The sequence below is a fragment of the Sorex fumeus genome, unplaced genomic scaffold (assembly GCF_029834395.1).
Source record: "Sorex fumeus unplaced genomic scaffold, SorFum_2.1 ptg000098l, whole genome shotgun sequence".
NCBI classification, from domain to species: Eukaryota; Metazoa; Chordata; class Mammalia; order Eulipotyphla; family Soricidae; genus Sorex; species Sorex fumeus.
This window is the reverse complement of record NW_026606155.1, coordinates 35,665,126-35,686,597: the sequence shown is the minus strand read 5'-3', so window position 1 is coordinate 35,686,597 and position 21,472 is coordinate 35,665,126. Positions and strand designations below refer to the sequence as shown.

At 38.3% G+C, this 21,472-nt stretch overlaps 1 protein-coding gene across 1 annotated transcript in view; it reads left to right on the top strand.

Moving 5' to 3' along the window:
- Positions 1-21,472, top strand: part of LRRC9 (leucine rich repeat containing 9) — a 133,867-nt gene that overhangs the window by 33,754 nt on the left and 78,641 nt on the right. The window contains exons 9-12 of the mRNA XM_056133779.1: positions 1,976-2,172; positions 3,064-3,195; positions 11,138-11,314; positions 11,629-11,746. Of these exons, the coding sequence (XP_055989754.1) occupies positions 1,976-2,172; positions 3,064-3,195; positions 11,138-11,314; positions 11,629-11,746 (624 nt within the window). The remainder of the gene's footprint in view (positions 1-1,975; positions 2,173-3,063; positions 3,196-11,137; positions 11,315-11,628; positions 11,747-21,472) is intronic.

Below are 21,472 nucleotides of genomic sequence, written 5' to 3'. Positions count from 1 at the left end.
TCTCTCTTTGAGGTCTTCCTTGATTGCATCTCTGCACTGCTTTGCGAGCTCGGACGTTCACTTGCGGTTGCCTGAGGCATGCACCAAGCCACATTGGCGAATAAGCTCAAGAGTTTTCAAAGACAGGCGTTTGTTTGTGGCTATCTCTCTCTTGGTGTTCCTCACACAATCATGGAGGTGCTGAACCAGTCAATCGTATTCCTCATCAATGTTATCAACAATGGCATCTACTACCCAGCCGCCGCCCGCCACACTCCAGGATGCTTTCCGGACCTGCGCGGCCACTTAGTGTGACACATTATAAGACACTAAATACCCATCTTCCAGAATTGCCATACCATATTTGATACCCATCTTCCAGAATTGCCGTACCACATTTGATCGGGTTCAAATATGGTAACACCTACAAGGGCGATTAGAGGTCGCCCCCAAAGCCTCTATCCCTCTCAGAAAGCCTGGCAAGCTACTGAGAGTATTCTGCCCGCACAGCAGAGCCTTGCAAGCTATCCATTGTGTATTTGATATGCCAAAACCAGTAATTACAATGGGTCTCATTCCCCTGACCCTGAAGGCGTCACCAATATGGCAGCATTGAGAAGGATGAGAAAGGAGAGGCTGATAAAATCTCAAGGCTGAACTAGGCTGCCACAACAAAGGAAGACAAAAATGACCGTCTGCTGCAATGAGTAATCATGGGCATATGTCCTTTTGAATGAATGTTTTTGTGACCTGGGGTATAAAACCTGAGTGAAATTGCAGGATCATTGGATAACTATTCACACTTCTCTGACATCATCTCCATACTGCTTTCCATTGGGATTGAAGCCGACACCATTCCCACCAGTAATGAATGAAAGTTCCTTTTTCTCCAGATCCCCTCCAACATTGATTGCTCCCATTTTTCCCCCACATGTGCCATTCTCACTAGTTTGAGATTTCTCATTATCTTCTGATTGAATTTTCTTGATGAGAAGTAATGATGAGCAGTTTTTCATGTGCCTATTGGCCATCTGTTTGTCTGCAGTGGTGAGGTTTCTCTTTATTTCCTCTCCCCCCCTTTTTTAAATTTAATTTTATTTTTTTGCTTTTTGGGTCACACCTGGTGATGCACAGGGGTTACTCCTGGCTCTGCACTCAGGAGTCACTCCTGGCGGTGCTCGGGGGACCATATGGGATGCTGGGAATCGAACCCGGGTTGGCTGCATGCAAGGCAAACGCCCTACCCGCTGTGCTATCTCTCCAGCCCTGTTCTCCCCACCTTTTTAAGGAATTTTGGATGTGTTTTGTTTATTTTTGCGAGTCCCTTGTATATATTAGATATTAAACACTTATCTGATATATTGAGTGTGAACATTTTCTCCTGTAAAGTTTGATGTCTTTTAATCGTGAGCGGGTTTTTGGATTTTTTTGCCATGCACAAACTCTAACTTAATGTAGTCCTATTTGTTTAATGTTTTTTTTTTCTGTTTCCTCTGCCAATGGTATCATGTTGTTGAAAACCCCTTTAGACTATTCTGCCAATATTTTCCTAAATGTACTTTATGGATTATGGTCTTATTGCATAATCTTTGATCACTTTGAATTGGTTTTTATGTATGGTATGAGATATGGATCCAGATTTTTTTATATGTGGTTACCTAGTTTTCCTGGCACCATTTGTTGAAGAGGCTGTCTTCACTCTACTTCATTCACCCAGCTTTCTTCTTGAAAATTAGTTGACTGGTTGACTAGTTTTCTGGATGATTGTTCTTAGGTACTTGATTCTAACCCACTGGTCAGAGAATCTTTCCTTCTTCCAGTACAAACAATATTTTTGAGGAACATTTATATGAGTATATTTAACCCCAGATTATCTTTCTCTGGTCAAGAGAAATTGGCTAGCCAAAGTTATAATTATGGACTCAGTATTATCTAGATAGCTACATATTTGATAGCGCCTACCGAAAACATTTACTGTACTACATTGATTTCACAGTTGGAGCGAGAACTGACTGAACTCAAGAAACTTGGCTATTGGAACAATAATAGATTCAGTAATAGTAAGGTATTTGAACCTGAAAAATCAAAGAATTGTGAAATTGACACTGAAGATACAAGGCTTCAGAAGAAGATACTGACGAAACTAAATGCCTTGAATGAAAGGATAACATTCTGGAACAAAAAACTAGATGAGTATGTTTAATGAATTATTTAGTTCAAATTTGAAACATTAGAGAACAGAATGTCCTAGATTTTCATTTGAACTCAGTTCCCTTCTTTGGAAGGTAAAAGAATCATAACAGTGAAATAAAACATGAAATGTGTTTTCATTTCAGTTTGTAGTAGACTTAGGTATCATTGATTCAAAGCATATAGTTAGGAACAGTAAATTTTGTCATGGTTATTTTTTTTGTCACCCCACTACTCCAGTGGTTGTAAAAGTAAAAAAACATTTAACCTGCTTCTTATATATAAAATCATCCATAGATACCTGGATAGTCCCCTGGGATCATATAGAAACAAACTGAAGTTGAGTCTTCTCTGAAAAGATAAAAGCAACATAGCCTAATTAGTACTGGGAATTAAAAAAAATTACTGGGCACCAAGTGAATAAATTTTGTTTACTCTTTCACACTAAAAATAAAAACTTGACATTTATTTGATTCTTACTATACCAAACTCTGTTAAGATCCTTACTTAAAAGTGTTTTTCATGGATTTCTCAGCAACGTCTTTTTGGGTGTAAGAGAACTTATTACAGTAGTAACACTACCATTTTACCAAGAAACTGCACCATAGAAAAGTTGTGACTTGTCAAAAAACTTAGAATTATAATTGGATAATTATACAAGATAATTGTATTTTACTTCTCACTTACTCTGAGGTTAATAAAATTTAAGATAATTTTAATTGCCAAAAATAGGATGTCTTTTATGTGATTTAGCTCAACACTAAATTGTCTTGTATTAACACCAAGTATCCATTGACAAAAGCCTTGTATTTTAGCATGTTTAAAAAAAAATTATCTTGTATTTTAATGTGATTTTTAAATCACTGTAGAAGATATATGTTTTTTCTTATATAGAATTGAAGCAGTTTATCATATGGAAGTAAAGCAAAAGAAGAAAAGTCATGGCTTATTGATCTCATTTTTATTAATTGAGTTGGAGAGTGTGGGAAATATCCACTTTGAGGAAGGTACTCGTTCTGATGACTGGTAAGTCTTTTTGAAATTTTGTTATGTATTGATAGATTATTTGAAGTACTTAGTATCAACAATCAAAGGTAATCAATGTTTAAAATCTTAACTTGTCCCATTTTTAGACCTTTCTCAATATTAACGATATTTACTGAATATTGAGTTATCCCTTTTACCATTTATATATTTTTATTTTTATACCATTGCCATGGAATAGCCTCCTAATGGGGCTAGGGAGATAGTACAGGGATTAAAGCACTTGCCTTGCCTGAGATTGACCTGGTTCAAATCCCCAGCACCATCATCAGAGTTCAAACCTGAGCATAGAGCCAGAAATAGCCCCCGAGGACTTCAGGGCATGGCCCCAAAACAAGAAAGAGAAATGAAAACCTTTTAATAGTATTTTATTACTCTTTACTCAATTTTCTTTATCGCAAGAGCAGGGCATAATTTAGGAAAGTTTATAATCAGTTATTAATTTTATGCACATTTATTATATTCAATTTTGACTGAATTCTGGATCCTAAATATTATGTGAGAATCTCAAACAAAGGAGTTTCAAAACAGAAATGACAGCAGCAGTTTGCAAATACCCGGAGAGGCTGCCTACCAAATTTCCTAGGGCCACATAGTCAAAGCCAAAACCCGTTATCTAGAGCAATCTTTTTGCAAACTTAAGACAGGGTATGCATGGTCCTATGCGTTAAAATAGAGTTACATATATGCTCGTGCCAGAAATGTGGCAAAAAGCCTATTTAGGAAAAATGGAAAGAACCATAGAAAATGAGGCAGGAAACAGGCATCCATACTTCAGAATGGAAGCCCAGAAAAAGAAAGTGATGCTTCAAATAGAGAGTGATGCTTCAACTAGAAGTTACAACCAAAGGAACAATCCTAAAAGGAAAACAAAGTCTTTGTAAAAACAATATCCGACTACTTCTTTCACATTTCTACTATCATTTTTTCAAAAGTTAAAACTTTTCTAAACTCTTTCAAAAGAGAGCTCGAGAAACACATATCTTTAGAATGGACTTCACCTTGCCCCTGGAGTATGATTTTACTTGCAGACAGTATTGAAATAAACGCCGATTCGTATGAAGTAAAATGCAAATTTTCATTAACATTTTAGAAAGAAAATTGTTATTCTTAACGCGTTACGGGAGACCAAGTCACCAATTTCTATTTCATGTTGCTCTTACTTCCCTTTGTGAGTAAAAGGTTTTTAATGACCTTAGGAGTACTTTAGTGGAAAACTGTGAGAAATTCTACACTAGGGAAAGAAACCGTAAGAATACCTTCTTTTGTATCAATAAATCCATTTGCCTATGAGCTACCACTGTTTACTTAATCACAATACTTGATTTTTATATAAAATATATAAAGGGAATTCTGCTCAAATCCTGTATAAATGAAGTCCTTGAGTTTTTAAGTGCAGAAGTTGAATGGTTTCTGCAGGGTATAGGGAAATTTCTCAGTTGGCCACTTATATTTATTTAACACAAATAAAATAGTTTTTTTAATTGTTTGTTTCTTTCTAATTTATTGAAAATTAAACTCTTATAGAAAAAGAAGATTAGGTGGGACAGGATGTAAAACAAAATGCAAGCAAACAAAAAAAGCCATTTAGGTAACTATGTCAACCAGAGATAGCTTTGATGGATTTTGATAAGTATAATAATTGTTTGCTTGCTTTTATTTTTGTATTTTTGTATTGTTTTGTTTTGTTTTGTTTGGGGGGTGGGGGCATAGCCTTCAGTGCTTACCATGCTGAGCGGGGTATTGAACCTAGGTCTCCCGCATGCAAAGCATGTGCTTGGTCCACTGAGCTATCTCTCCTGCTGTTTCTTAGTTTTAACTATAGCCTTGCACCATTCCAAAGAGAAAATAAAATAAAATAAAATTTTTGTAGAATTTCAGTGACTTCATTTTTTTTTTACATACAATAGGCTTGGCCACCTTAGCTCTGATCTGTTAAGAAAAACCTACTTACAGATACAGCCTTCTTAGAGATACAGCACATGAGGTGCATGTCTTACCTGTATGACGCTACATATGATCCCCAAGCAACACTAGGGGTCACTCCTGAGCACAAAGCCTGGAACAGACCCTGAACCCGGCCATGAGTGGTGCCAGACGAGTGCAAGATCAGGCGATTTCAAGTCAAACGTCCTACCCGGTGTACTATCTGTCCAGCGCCGAAACTTTTTTTCCCTAATGGGGCCAAACCTGACAGTATTAAGGGGCATTCAAGGTGAACCAGAGTCATATCCAGTACAGCTGGGCTCAGTGCCACATGCAACTATGCTGGGACCCAACAGCTAGGTGCCCAGTGTTACCAGAAGATTGGGGTGAGGTTCACATTCAAGCCTTAGCACTTATTAACATGAGCTTTCTATCCAGCCCCTGAACAGTCTTGACTTCATCATCTCCTGTAATCTCCAAATCCACAGGTCTTTGGGTCAAGACCTCACAAGTTCTCTTCACTACTCTCTCTCATGCTGTCCTTTGCATTGTGACCCAAATAACTTGCACGTGGTCCCTCGGAGCCTTCCCATTAGACTATAGCTACTGTATTTAAACAAGTGTCTGCATGTGTAGACACTTGGTATTTGTTTATCAATCAGTAAGGAAACCTAACAGTTTCGCAGATGTTTCCTACTAGCATACTTCCTAGACTGTTAAAAAAAAAAAGCCTCATGTAGCAATTAACCTGCCAAATCACATTCAAACTCTTCACCCTGACATCTTGTCCTTCACTCTGTGGTCTGTAAAGTTTTCCAAATCCTTAGCTCAGACTCAGCAGTGTGTGCCTCACTACTCTTAGAACATTCCTGGTACACCACCACATAAGTGGTTTCTTTGTTTTATTCTCTTCTCCCAGAATGCCTTGCACCCCTCTTGCCTGCACTTCGCCATTGTGTGTTAAAATCTTCAAGGCCAGCATAGAAAGTCATCTTTTGTAAGGAATTTTCTTGTCATCTTCATCAAATAGTCATTCTTTTTGAATAGAGCACTGAGATGTGTCTCTTCAATCTTAACCATATCAGAATTTTTCTATATTCACTATATTAATTTCTTGCTCCTTTGGTTTATAAACTCAATGGGGGAATACATATCTCATATATATATGTATATATATATATATATATATATATATATATATACATAGAGAGAGAGAGAGACACTGCATTCAAATTCATCTTTGGGTCTTTTTTTGCTTTGTTCATTTGCTCAGCACACATCCATCTGAACATTTATTATAATACAGATTCTCTGCTAAGAGCAATTCAAATAAAATACAGTTCTTGTTTCCATCAAATCTGCATCTAGTGTGGGATACTATAATAATAAAACCGTAGTAAATTTTGGGATAATTGAAGTTAGAATGTGGATTTAAAGAATGGTTTCTAGAAATGAGGACACTTAAAGAATTTTTTTAAAACTTTTTATTGAATCACAGTGATATTTTTTAAATAAAAATTTTATTTAGGAAGATTGGGAGAGAGGAGATAAAAATAAACCCCATAAAGTAAAAGAAAGGAAATAAAGATCCCAAGTTGAGATGCAGGCAATTTCAAAGTGGAATGTGCCAACAATTTTTTTTGTATTTTTCTTTTTATCATTATAGTTCAGGTAATATCATTAGAATAGTGTTCATATTTATAATTTTTACATATAGTTACTGCACCTTCACCACACCAAAATGTTCAATACCCTCCATCACTGTTCTTATGTTATTTCTAGTCCACCTCTGACCTCCTCCTCATCCCCTTCCACCAATGCTTGCTAATCTCAGTTTTGAAATCCAACATCTTGCAAATGTTTGTCAGCATTTAGCATTGCCTTGTTTTATTATGAGAGAAATAATTTGAGAACTCCTAATTTCACTGGTTCTGTCTTTGCCAGTGAGAAAGGTAGATAGGTGCTCTAAATTTTAAACTTAGTGAAGCTAAATTTAGACTCAGATGGTTGTAAGATGTCTCACCTATGTGATCCTAGAACATGGTTAGGTCCGCATTGATTTTTCATATGATAAGCAAGCAATTCATCAAAAGAAAATTTATCCCAAAGAGAATCATTTAAATTCCTTTCCAAATTTATTTATTTTGAAGTCTCTTCTTAAACTAAATTCTGTACTACTCTAAGACCAGAACTATTCTGAGTATGGCTAGGTGAGGTCAGAAAAGAACAAGAGAGCAGAATATTTTCTGAAGATCGACATAGCAACTGGTCCCTCCATCAGTGTATTTGGTTCAGTTCTTAGGTTTTCATTTGGAAAGTCTTACTCAAGAACTACCTTAAGTTGCCTCCCCACCCCCCCCCCCATCAACTCCTTACTAAAAGCCTCTCTTCAAAGCATTGCTTACTTTAGAAATGATTTATTTGTACCTTTTGGGTCCAATACTCTTGGAATATGGACTCAATGAGAGTATTGTTCCTATCACTTTCATTTCTACATCCCTAGTATAGAGTTATTATAGTAGTCCCAACAGATATGATACGGATTTGGACTAGGATAATAACAATGGTAAAGATAAAATAGGGTCATAATAACAATGTATTTTAGATGTAGAGCCCAACAGATTTTTTAAAGAATTAGATATTGGGGAGGAAAAGAGAAGGCAAAGATTGTTCCCAGATCAGTATTACTGGTTAGATGATAATACCAGTTAGATGGTAAAACTATATACTAAGATGAAAATCACTAAGAAGGAGTAAGTTTAGGGACAGATTTTGGGTGAATTACATATTTATCAATTCAACAATTTGGGGAGCCTATTACATATGCAAGTGAACCTTCTTAATGTTGGATATTCAGGCCTGGTATATCCTGTTAAGCTGAGCGTAAATCAAGTCGTGGTGGAGGGAGTTGGAAACAGTAGATAGGGCCAGAGAGCTAATACAGCATCCCATATGGGCCCCTAGCATCAACAGGAATGTTTCCTGAGTGCAGAACCAGGAGTAAGCCCAGAGCACTGCCAGGTGTGGCCTAAAAACCAAAAAAAAAAAAAATAGAAATCAGTAGATGTATTTGGTTATAATACACACACACACACATATGTATATATGTGACTAGGCTGGAAAAATAATACAGGGTGCATAAAGCACTTATCTTGTATGTGATCTTGCAAGGACCAGTTAGGTCCTTGGTACTGCACGCTACCTTCCTAGCAACCCCAAGAGTGACCCCTGAACAGAGAGCCAGACGTGACCACTGAGCACCTATGGGTGAGGCCCAAAACTCCCTGCCTTATTTTGCCCCCCAAATTCTCTAGGGATATTGTTCATAGAAATATAAGGAGAGGCAAAGGTCCATTCCTCAGGCAGTTTAACATTTCAAAATTTACCAAAGGAAAATGAAGCATCAAAGAAGACAAAAAATAATAAGAAGGAAGCAAGAAATACTTTCACCGAGGCCAAAAAAAAAAAAGGAGTTTCAGTTGTGGGAATTTCTCAACAAATATGTTTCAGTCAAATTTACATACAAGTGGTACTACATGGAAAGTATCATGCTAAGCGAAATGAGTCAGAAAGAGAGGGATAGACATAAAAAGATTGCATTCATCTGGGGGACATAAAGTAACAAAATAGGAGATTAATACCCAAGAATAGCCGAGATCAGTAGCAGGAGGATTACTCCATGGCTTAGAGGCCAGCCGGGCATTCTAGGGGAAAGGCAGTTCAGATAGAGAAGGGAGCACCAAATAAAGGGTGTTTGGAGGATGCTCCCTGGATGGGAGATGCATATTGAAAGTAGACTATGGACTGAACATGATTGCCACTCAATGCCTCTTTTGCAGACCACAACACCCAAAAGGAAAGAGAAAACAAAAGGGAATGCCATGCCACAGAGGCAGGGTGGGATGGAGGAATGGGGGTGGGAGGGATACTGGGATCCATGGTGGTGGAAAATGGGCACTGGTGGAAGGATGGGTATTTGATCATTGTATAATCGAAACCCAAGCACAAAAATTTGTAAGTTTACAACTGTACCTCATGGTGTTTCACTAATAAAACACTGTCAACAAACAAACACTGTCCTCCCGTTGTTCATCGAGTTACTCGAGCGGGCCCAGTAATGTCTCCATTGGAGACTTTCTTGTTACTGTGTTTGGCATATAGAATACATCACAGGTAGCTTGCCAGGCTCTGCCATGTGGGTGAGATACTCTTGGTAGCTTGCTGGGCCCTCCGAGAGGGGCGGAGGAATCGAACTCGTGTCGGCCATGTTGGCTGCGTGCAAGGCACATGCCCTACCGCTGTGCTATCACTAATAAAAATTTTAAAAAATTAAAAAATTTTAAAAAAATATGTTTCAGTCAAACCAAATATATAATAATAAATACTTGATCACTTGATCACTGATACCCCATTACTCATCAATTTGCTCGAGCAGGGTCCAGTAACATCTCCATTCATCCCTTTTGCGTGCTAGCATAGCCCAATGGCATCTGCTCGTTCTAGGAAGATGAACAGCCTCAAACCAATCGTTCAGGGTCTTGACGAAGAAGTCTGGCCATCTCGTAGGTGGGCGTCCATGTAATCTTTTGACATCCTGTGGAATCCAGTCGGTAATGACTCTAGTCCAGCAGTCGTCTCTAAATCTCATTATGTGTCCAACCCATAATTTTCAATGCCTTCGTAAACGAGACAGCTTCCCTGATTCTTGAGCATTGACAGAGGTCAGAACTCTGGATTCTTTCTCTCATTGAGTGAAGCCTGATACTCCAAGCATAGCTCTTTTGATTCCTCTTTGAGAGACCCGAATAGCATTCTTATCCTCTTTTCGTAGGGCCCAAGTCTCTGAGGCATATGTTAATACAGGAAGAACAGTGGAATCAAAGAAATGTGCTCAGAGCTGGAGTTTCTTCTTCCTCTTAGCTATTTCTTTAACGCTCTCGAAGGCATTTCAAGCCGCTCTCTTCCTCCTGCGCAACTCAGGTGCCATGTCATTTGTCATGTTGACTTCTTGACCTAGGTACACATAAATATTGCATTCGGAGATGGTCATTCCGTTGAGAGTGAATGGAACGTCAGGAGCAAGACTGTTTCTCATGAACATTGTCTTTGTGAGATTCAGCTGTAATCTGACCTTTCCACACTCACGGTCGAAGTCAGTCAGCATTTGTGCTGCTTGGCTGATGTTTGATGTTATTAGAACGATGTCATCAGCAAAGCAGAGGTGGTGTAGTTGCCGACCATCCATTCCTTCCCCTTCCAGTCGTCACATGATGTTCTCGAGGGTGGCACTGAAGAGTTTCGGTGAAGTAGTATCACCCTGCCAAACCCATCTCTTGACATCAATGATCACTTCTTTGTAGAATGGTGAGATCCTGGTAGTGAATCCATAATACAGCTCACGGAGGATCCTGAAGTATTGAGTCTGAATGCCCTGATTGGCTAGGGCTTCAATGACCGCTTCCATCTCAACAGAATCAAAGGACTTTGATAAATCAATGAACGTTAGACAGAGCGGCATCTTGAACTCCCGAGAAACCTCAATGAGCTTGGTTTTCGTGTGGATATGGTCGATGGTGCTGAATCCTTTTTGGAACCCGGCTTGCTCGCATGGTTGTCCTTCATCTAGTGTTCTGCCAATTCTATTCAGTATGACTCGAGTGAACAGCTTGTAGACGACAGACAATAGGCAGATTGGGCAATAGTTGCCAATGTCATGGCTGTCTCCCTTGTATAGTAGTACAGTCCTTCTGGTTTTCCATTGGGACGGAAAATAATAAATACATATTTTAAATATATTTATATAAGAATGAGTTATTTTATGTTTCAAAGCTTGGCATCTTTTACTGATTATGCCAAGTATAAACTGAAATGCAGCTTCTATATAATATCTTTAGCAAAAAAAAGTATGAACTTTAGACGTTATCACAAAATAACTGTTTTCTTTAAAATTTTAAGGAAAATCTGTTATTTTCTCTTTATATTGTATATTCTCATACAGGTTTAATTCCTGTTACGAATTAATTTTGTCACGTTTTTGTACATGGGACTTCAAAACATATGGTATTATGGGAGTAAAAGTAAAACGCATCATTAAAATTAACAACCGTATTCTGAGACTAAAATTTGAAGAGAAATTTCAAAAATTTTTGGACAATGAAGATATACATCATTCAGAGTAAGAAGTTCTCTAAGGAAAATCTTAATATGGTTTTATTTTATTTTATAAAAATGTCTTTTGAAATTAGAATATTAAAATATGTCATCATAGTAAATATTTTTATTAGCATGCTTAACCTTGACTAGGTTGAGAACCTAGCTTGGTTACTTCCTCTTTTTGAGATTGAAGGAGAGAATAGTTTTAATAATAATGATGGAACATCCTATATAAGTGTGAAATATCCCAGGCAGAACATATGAGTGTTCTTTTCTGTGTCTAAGCTTATTTGAAAATCAATTCTCAGACATTTTTTAATCTCAATTATTTTCAAGGAACTGTGAAAAGATGCTGGAATGCCTTTTTTATGTTTTTGATCCTGAGAGTACAGTGAAGAAAAAACACCTACTACAAATACTTGAAAAAGGATTCAAAGACAGTGAAACAACCAAGGTAGAATAAAATATTCAGACTAATGCTCTCTTCCTAATGAACAAAATGCTACCCCTAATTAAGCATGATTTGTCGCTTAATCATTTTGTCCCTGTTTATAAAACACTATTTGCTATTCCACAGGCAACTTAGAGATATCATTAAAAAATAGAAAATCTTCCTTCTTTGGATTTTACTGAGAGTCATCAGTTACCTTGTCTGCTTGGCTATTTAGACTTTCTAGGCTACTTTTTTTTAATACAGTTATCTTTATAACTGTTTAAATACAGGTTTTTTTTATACAGTTATCTTTATGTCTAGATTTTTAAGTCAGTTTCTTTACTCTGTTTTAAACTCCTGGAGGTCTTTTTCTGTCTTAAAAAAAAAAGCAATTCATTTAAAACTACAGCATTTTCTAGCTATCATGCTATTTTTCTTTTAGTGTCACCATTTCTTTCTCCTATTTCATATTTTTCCTTTTTCTGCTGATAGTCTTTATCAGCAATATTACTTGTAACTTCAAAATCAGCCTTCCTACCTGCTTGGAGAAAACTGCTTCTCTCTTATATAGAAAAGAACCTCTTAACCTTTTCCACATCAGGGCTCACATAAAGTTAAAATGTCACTGATATTGCAGTGACAGCTGGCTTCTTACTCAGCGGTTTTCTGACTTTGCCTCTCAATGCCTATTTTTTCTGTATAATGAGGATAAGAACTATCTTACAAAATTTGTGGGATTTAATGAGACGTACATTGAAAAATTTGTGGATATATGTGTATCAGTGTAATAGCATCATTACTCACAGTAGCCAAAGTAGAAATCACCCAAATACCCAATAACAAATAATGGATTTTTAAAAAAGTATGGTATATACATACACATATATACATATGGATGAGTAGTATTCATCCATAAAAAAAATGAAATTTCTGGGATTAGAGAGATAGTACAGCAGGCAGGGCGTTTGCATTGGCATAAGGCTGACCTAGGTTCCATCTGTGACACTCCATATGATCCCCTGAGTCCACCAGCAGTGATCCCTGAGTACAGAGCCAGGAGGAAGCCCCTGAGCTTGTGTGGCCCCAAAACAAGAAACAATAAAAACTGTAATTTTTATTGTGTTATTATAATGGGTGAACCTCAAAACACATTATGCTAAATGGAAGAACCCACACATAAATAAACAAATAATATATTTTTATAAGAAAAATTTATTCTAGATATAGGCAAACTGATGGAAACAGAAAGTAGAAAGGATGTTACCAAGAGATGGGGTGGATAAACAAGTGGGGTGGTTAATGTTAAATAAATACAACTTCTCTTTGGGATATAGAAAGATCTAGGAATAATGGTCATAGTTAAAGAACTTTGTCAATACACTTAATAAATTAATCGCACACTTAATCATTAAAATAGTAGCATTTGCCATATACATATTTAATATACTCACAAATCACCAAAATACATGCCCGCAGTGCTAGCAGGAGAGATGAGAGAGAAGTTGGAACAAATGCTGGGGTTTCTCTGAGGGTGAGGGGCACATCTGAAGCAGTGAAAGCCAGAGCAGTGGTGGCTTCAGCAAGATACCGTGGTAAGTGTCCCCCTTATTTTGGAGAAGTAAGAAGGAGCTGAGGAATTGAGGACTTCAAAAAGTGGGATGAAGAATTCACAGTCCTTCCACACGAGTCTGAACTTTCCACATATTTTCTGTCTGCCAGACACTGTACTAGTATGTGTCTCCTAAAGGAGATCCATCCATTTCTACTCTTGCCAACAACTCTCTATGTTGCTCCATTCTTTCAGAGGCCACCACCAATTTGTGACCACTGAATATCTGAAATTTGACTTATAAGAATTGAGATATGCTGAAAATAAATATGTGTGTGCGCACGCGCACGCACATTCATATGCACAGGGATCAAACCCAGGGCCTCACACATGCAAGGCAAGTGCTCTAACACTGAGCTTTTCTGACTCTAAATTTTTTAAGACTATATAGAAAAAAAACCATATTTGTTTATAATGATAATATGTTGAAGTGATAATATTTTGGCTATATTAGGTGAAATAGTATGCACTGCACTGTGCACTGTCCTCCCGTTGTTCATCGATTTGCTTGAGCGGGTCCACTAACGTCTCCATTGTGAGACTTGTTGTTACTGTGTTTGGCATATCTAATAGTATATATCATTAAAATTTACCAACACAGTTCTCAGAGCAATTCCTGGCACATAGAACATTAAGAAAATTTGTCATTTAGTCTGAAGTATTTGATGCTTTTGACTGTTCTTTCCTTTTTGAAACTTTTTTGATATCCATACTATACTGATATCTTCTTTTTCTCATGGTCACATTCTTGTTCCCTTTGGTTTCTATGCTTGCCTCTAAATATGAGACTATGAAGTAAAATTTTACCAATTTATGCTTCATTCTACACACTATCATACCCTTCTTCACGCTTCCTTTAAGATGATGGAAATTGGGGGTGGAGGAGAGGCTTGTAATTGACTGCAAAAAGCACTGTGCTGTGTATTGATCAGAGAAGCTGTATTTCTATGCTGCGATTGTGTAGAAATGAGTTAGTATAAATATTTCTGTTCTGCATCATTTTGGAGATAAGATATGATTTATAGGACAACAGCATAAGCAGCTTAGAAGAAGGAATTGGCTTAAACTAAGGATCTTTTGTTAGCTAGGGAGTTGGCTAACATGAGAAAAACAAATTTCTTTTAGCTAGCTTTTTTGTTTGTTTGTTTGTTGTTGTTGTTATTGTTTGGGCTTTGGGGCCACACCTGGCAATGCTCAGGAATTACAACTGACGTGCTCAAGAATTACTCCTGGTGGTGTTGAGGGAGCCATATGGGATGCTGGGGATCAAACCAGAGTCAGCCACATGCAAGGCAAGAGCCACTGTATTATCACTCTGGACCACAACTAATACCTTTGATACCTAAGGACTTGGTTGTTAGTTAGTCATAGGGAATATCCAATGGAGACGTTACTGGGCCTGCTCGAGCAAATCGACGATCAACGGGAGGTCCTTTACCTTTACCTTTAGGGAATATCATATATATATGTATATATATATGATATATATATATATATATATATATATTCTGGCTTTCTCCAGTGTACATTCTCAGCCAGCCCGTCTCTTACTGTCTATTCAGATATCTTCATCTACTCAAGATTAATCTGCCTTATATAAAATATTAAATTTTAACGATCCTTTAAATATTTTCCCATAAGCAATTCTCTCACAGTCTTCTGTCATTCCCTCACTGGATAGGTTCAGACCTTGAAATTATGTTTGACTATTCCCTTTTCCATTACTCCTACATTTAATTGCTGACCATTTCTAGTGATTTTTCCTTCATTGTATCTCTTATATTCTTCCATTTTCTCTCTATTCCTATTGCCTGTCACCATTTAGAACATTATTCCCAGTCTTTGCCAGTAGTTTCCTAATAGGTAGCCCCACTCTTGGTCTTGCCCTCTCTTCTTTTCACCTTTATCAGTAAGGAAAATTAGTCTTCCCTATGACTTTTTTTTATTTTAATGAATCACCATGAGATACAGTTACAGACTTACATTACTTTTATAGCACACATTGCACTGTACTCACAATGAGAAGCTTTCCATAGCTTCCCAGCACTTTTGGACAATTAAGTCCAAATTCCTCTGCCTTCAATTTCGGGCCCTTCTTCGAATTCTAAATTCAGTCTTAACTCTTTTACCAAATATGTAGCTATTCCAAATGAAGTATGTTCTTGAGTTGTGAGCCTCCTAAACATACTCAGTGCCATGCTTCTTTTAATGAAAGTTTTTTCCTACTTTTCCCTGTTGCGAGTTTATTTTTCTAGGTTCAAGGATTCCTCTATAAAAATGTCTTGCCTGAATTCTCAAACACTATGATCCCTGTACCTAGTTTGCAGTGAGTTAAAATGGAGAATTTAGATAAATTATTTTTTAAATGAGTCCTTTACTGTAACTAAAAATAGAAACTTACATTAATTTGTCTATATTTTCTTTTTAATTTTAATTTTACTTAGTCACCTTGGATTGCAAAGTTATTCATGATTGGATTTCAGGCATATCATGTTCTAACACCAATCCCATTACCAGTGTTTACTTCCCTCCACCAGTGCACCACCATTGTCCTCTCACCCACCAGTCTGCCTCTATGACAGGCACTTTTTCTCGTAATAACTTTTGGCATTGTGTTTTTCAGTACTGTTGCTGATAGAGTTTCATGCATAGTATTTTACCACCTTTCAGCATCCCCTCCTCCGGATTGAACACTTCCCTGCACCATTATCAAAGTGTTCTCTTCCTTGTCCTGTTCCTCCCACAACTCAAGTTGCGTGTTTCCTACTGAAGACCAGGTCTCATCATCCTTGTTTCAGTTGCCTTTGGACATTTGTTATTCCACTATTATAGCTGGAGCGATAGCACAGCGGTAGGGCGTTTGCCTTGCACGCAGCCAACATGGCCGACCCGAGTTCGATTCCTCCGCCCCTCTCGGAGAGCCCGGCAAGCTACCGAGAGTATCTCGCCCGCAGGGCAGAGCCTGGCAAGCTCCCTGTGACGTATTCGATATGCCAGACACAGTAACAACAAAGTCTCCCGATGGAGACGTTACTGGGCCCGTTCGAGCAAATCGATGAACAACAGGAGGGCCTTTACCTTCCCTGATGTTACTTTATACCCACATTATAAGAGAGATCTGTAGCACTGTAGCACCGTCCTCCCGTTGTTCATCGATTTGCTCAAGCGGGCACTAGTAATGTCTTCATTGTGAGACTTGTTGTTACTGGTTTTGGCATATTAAATACGCCACAGGGAGTTTGCCAGGCTCTGCCATGCAGGCGGGATATTCTCAGTAGCCTGCCATGCTCTCCAAGAGGGACAGAGGAATCGAGTCCAGGTTGCTACGTGCAAGGCAAACATCCTACCAGCTGTGCAATCGCTCCAGCTCATGAGAAAGATCATTCAGGGTAATTCTCTCTCTCTCTCTAATCTCTGTATGATTTTATCTTTTCTTATACTCACTCAGAGCATTTTGTACCATAGTTTCTTTATTCAGTCATCTGTGCTTGAGCATTTCTTTCCATATTTTGGCTATTGTGGATAGTGTTGCAGTGAACATAGAGGTACAAATATTTTTTGTCCGTTTTTTGGGAGGATCCTTGAGGTACATTCCAAGGATTGAAATTTCTGGGTCAAATAGAAACTCAGTTCCTAGTTTTTAAAGGAATGTCCATATTGTTTTCCAGAAAAACTAGACCAATTGACATGTTTGCCAGCAGTGAATTCTTTCTCCCTCTCATCCATGCCAGCACAGGTGGTTCTTGTTCTTTTTATGTGTGGCAGTCTCTGTAGTATGAGATGATATCTCAATATTGTTTGATTTGCATTTCCCTGATGATTAGTGATAGAGCATTTTATATGCCTTTTGGCCATTCGTATGTCTTATTTGAGTAAGTTTCTGTTCATTTATTTCCCCCCATTTTTGATGGAGCTGGGTTTATTTTGTATAGTTCTAAATGCTTAATATATCTCAGATATTGACCCTTTATCAGATGGGTACTGGAAAAATATTTTCTCCCAGCCTGTATGTGTCTTTGTATTTTGGTCACCATTTCTTTTAAGGTACAGAAGCTTCTTAATTTGATGTTGTTCCATTTGTTTATCTTTGTTTCGGTTTGCTTGGACATTGCACTTACTCCTAAAAGAATCTTTAGCTCCTATGTCATGGAGAAATATGCCTATGTTTTCCTTACTGTACGTAATGAATTCAGTTTTGGTATCAAGGTATTTAATCCATATTGATTTGACTTTTGTACATGGAGTTAAGAAGGTGTTTGAGTTTATTTTTTTACATGTGGCCACCAGCTTTTCCCACACCACTTGATGAAGAGGCTTTCCCTATTCCACTTTATACTTTTTGCTCCCTTATCAAAAATTAACTGACCATATGCCTGAAGATATGTCTCTAGATTTTATTCCATTCTATTCCATTGATCTGAGAGTCTGTTCTTATTCCAGTATTTTTTTAATAACTACAGATTTGTGGCCTATATAATAACTATCGAATATAGCCTGCCCACAGGGCAGAGTCTGGCAAACTCCCCGTGGTGTACCAAATATGCCAAATACCAGTAACAATGATGGGTCTCATTCTCCTAAAGAGCCTTGAATATAATCTCAGGGCTAGGATGAAAGAGACGTTACTGGGGCCTGCTCGAGGCAATTGACGAATAACAGATTTGTAATACAGTTTGAAGTTGGGAAGACTAATGTCTCCCATCTTCTTTATCCCTAAGACTGCTTTGGCTATTTGGAGTTTGGGGGTCGGGGGGGTTGTTGTACCATATAAATTTTAGGAGTGTTAAATCTGTTTCTTTAAAAAATTTCATGGGGGCTGGAATAATAGTATAACAGGTAAGACCTTGCTTGTGGCCAACAAATATTCAATTCCTGACATCTTATATACTCTCCTGTGCCTACCAGGAATGGTTTCTGAGTTTAGAGACAGGAATAACCCTTGAGCACCACTGGTTATGACCCCAAAACCAAAAGATGTTTTTTTAATGTCACAGATAGTTTTTATAGGGATTGCACTAAAAACTAATGCTTTGGGGAGTATTTCCATTTTGATAATATCAAACCTACCAATCCATGAGCAGGGAATGTGTTTCTATTTCTTCATATCAGCCCATAATGAAAATGGAAATTAATCACAAGGAGAAGTAAGGGAAAAATTCAAACACTTGCAAATTAAATAGTTCATTAATGAACAACCAGTGTATCTCAGAGGAAATAAAAAGATTTCTATAAACAAATAAGAATGAAGATACAAGGTACCAGAACATATGAAACATAGCAAAAGTGGTGTTAAGAAGAAAGTTCATAGCCATGAATGCACACATGAGGATTGAAGACAAGGTCCATGAATAACCTAACTGCACAGCTAGAAAAATGGGAGTTCAAAAAGCATGGGCAGGGCTGGAGTCATAGCACAGCAGGTAGGGTGTTTGCCTTGCATGCGGCTGACCCAGGTTCAATTCTCAGCATCCCAAATGTCCCCCGAACACCACCAGGAGTAATTCCTGAGTGCATGAGCCAGGAGTAACCTCTGTGCATCACCGGGTGTGACCCAAAAAGCAGAAAACAAAAGCATGGGCATGCAGGACATTTGTGTTTGGTGGTCAATAGTCACCTCCCCAGCCAGCCAACAGTGACAGAAAAGTGAAGGACAGAGAAATGGGGAAATGGAGAAACAAGGGCCACAGGTTGGTTGGTAATCTTTATCCTTAGGATTATCATCCTCATCTTTACAATTTCATTCTCCTACAGCATAGTTTTTTCTTTCTCCCTCTCCCTCCTTACAACATAGTTATATAGAAATCATGAAGGGTGAGGGTACACATAGGTGGGGTTGAACATTATCATAACAACAAACAGATGTAAAATCCCTCCCTCAGGGGAAGTCCTTCTAGAAGATTAATCCAGGGACAAAATCCCATCTGAGGGTTCAGCACTCTAGATTACTAGGAGATCCGCTCAAGGGTGGAATTCATCAAGGGTGTATTGCTTTCTCCTTTCCTTAGCTAGTAATACATTTATTTCTAATCGTTTTTATGAAACAGTAAGAGAAATATTGAGCTTAAAAAGTGGCTCTTCCTGGAGACATCTCACTATATATCCCAGACTACATCTTCAGGCCATGTTAGTCTTTCCAAACCCCAGCACAGTCCTTATTCAGTTACTTCTTTTTGGGTCATGACAGAGTTTGTTCCATGACTGTGCTCTTAGCTTGTCCCTTTTCAATGCCAGGGTAGCTTACAGCTTGCCCTGGGTCCATCTTTGTCCCTCACTGGGACTATCCTTTTGGGGGTGTTAGGAATGAAGGGCAATTGAGGGTTGTCAAGTAAATATGATAGATGCCCATGAGCAAATATTATTCAGAGTCAATAAAATCCTATGTTACAAAAGTACGTATCAACTGTCTTCCTGTGTCTATACTAAAAGTACATTGCTAAACCATGCTAAGGACATAAAAGAGAAAAACAATATAGGATTATTAGTGTCTGATGGAATTCGGTGTGCCTCAGAAGCACTGTTGGTGGGACTAACTCAAACCTAAGTTCCCTGTGGAAGGATCAAGGACAAACCATGTTATGCAACAGAAAATGACAAGCAAATGGAGTTGATATGAAGGCAGGAGGAAGAAAATTAAAAACTTTGAGCAGAAATTAGAAAATTGAAATCAAAAAGTTTGATGATGAAACCAAGAGCTGGTTCTTTGAAAAAGTAAACAATATCAATAAACCAACAAATAAGATCACAAAAAAAGAGAGAGAATTCTAATAAACCAAATAAGGAATGAAAGGAGAGACATCACAACAGATAGCACAGAAATTCAAAGGCTCATCAAGGATTACCTTTAAAATTTTTATACCATGAATCGAGAAAACCTAGAAGCAATGGATATATTATTGGACTCCTATGACCTCCAATCCTTGGGTCTCCAGTGGTTGGTGGAAGCAGATAGGGCAGGGTAGGGTGGGACTCCTGGTTTTAATCCCTTCATCATCTGTGGTTGGTGAGAGCAAGCAGAGGATCTCTGTCCCCAGGTCCTGTGAGCCTGGAGTCCTAGATCAGAGTTCTGCTTATCTTGTTCTGTGGGGTTTCAATCCTACCTGAGTCTTGGCCCGAGCATCTGGAAAGTGATTAAAACTAGAAGCCCCACCCTACCCTGCCCTGTCTGCTTCCACCAACTGCCGAGACCTAAGGATTGGATTACACACAGAAGACCCACCCTACCCCTACCAGTACCAGATAAATATCTCAGTGGCAGACCTCCACTACCTCGAGTACCTAGCCGCCACCACGCCAGGATGCTTTCTGGACCGCACTGCTGCAAAGCAGCCGCGCAATACATTATAACACACTTAATACCCACCTTCCAGGATTGACGCACCATATTTGATAGGGTTCAAATATGGTTTGAACCATGAGAACACCTACAAGGGCAATTAGAGGCCACCCCAAAAGCCTCTTATCTCTCTCAGAGAGTCTTGCAAGCTACCGAGAGTATTCTGCCCGAATAGCAGACTCTGGCAAGCTATCCATTGTGTATTCGATATGCCAAAACCAGTAATTACAATGGGTCTCATTACCCTGACCCTGAAGGAGTCACTAATACAGCAGCGTTGAGAAGGATGAGGAAGGAGAGGCTGATAAAATCTCAAGACCAAACTAGGCTGCCAAAACGAAGAAAGACAAAAATGATTGTCTGTACTTTCAATGCATATATACTGGCATCAAATGCATCCAACGAGGACCTGATGGTACAAGTGTGAAAGATCAAGTACGACATCATTGGTCTGACGGAGACAAGAAGTCATCAATCACCACACCGTTTTCAACACTGGAGAAGAACTGTTCCTTGGAACATGTGATAAAAGAGGCATCGGAGGCGTCAGTGTCCTTGTCAACACAAACTTGGCCATAAACATTGATTCATTTGAATACCTAACAACCCAAATCGGATGATTACACTTGAATAGATGTGGCTCACTGCTGGCAGTTTCTATCTTCGTTGTCTACGCACCAACATCCAATTATGATGAAGGAGAAATTGAGAAGTTCTACATGGAGCTGGAGAAGTTCTATAAAGAAGACTACACCTACAAGATCATTGTCGGTGATTTTAATGCCAAGATAGGACCAGGAAGATC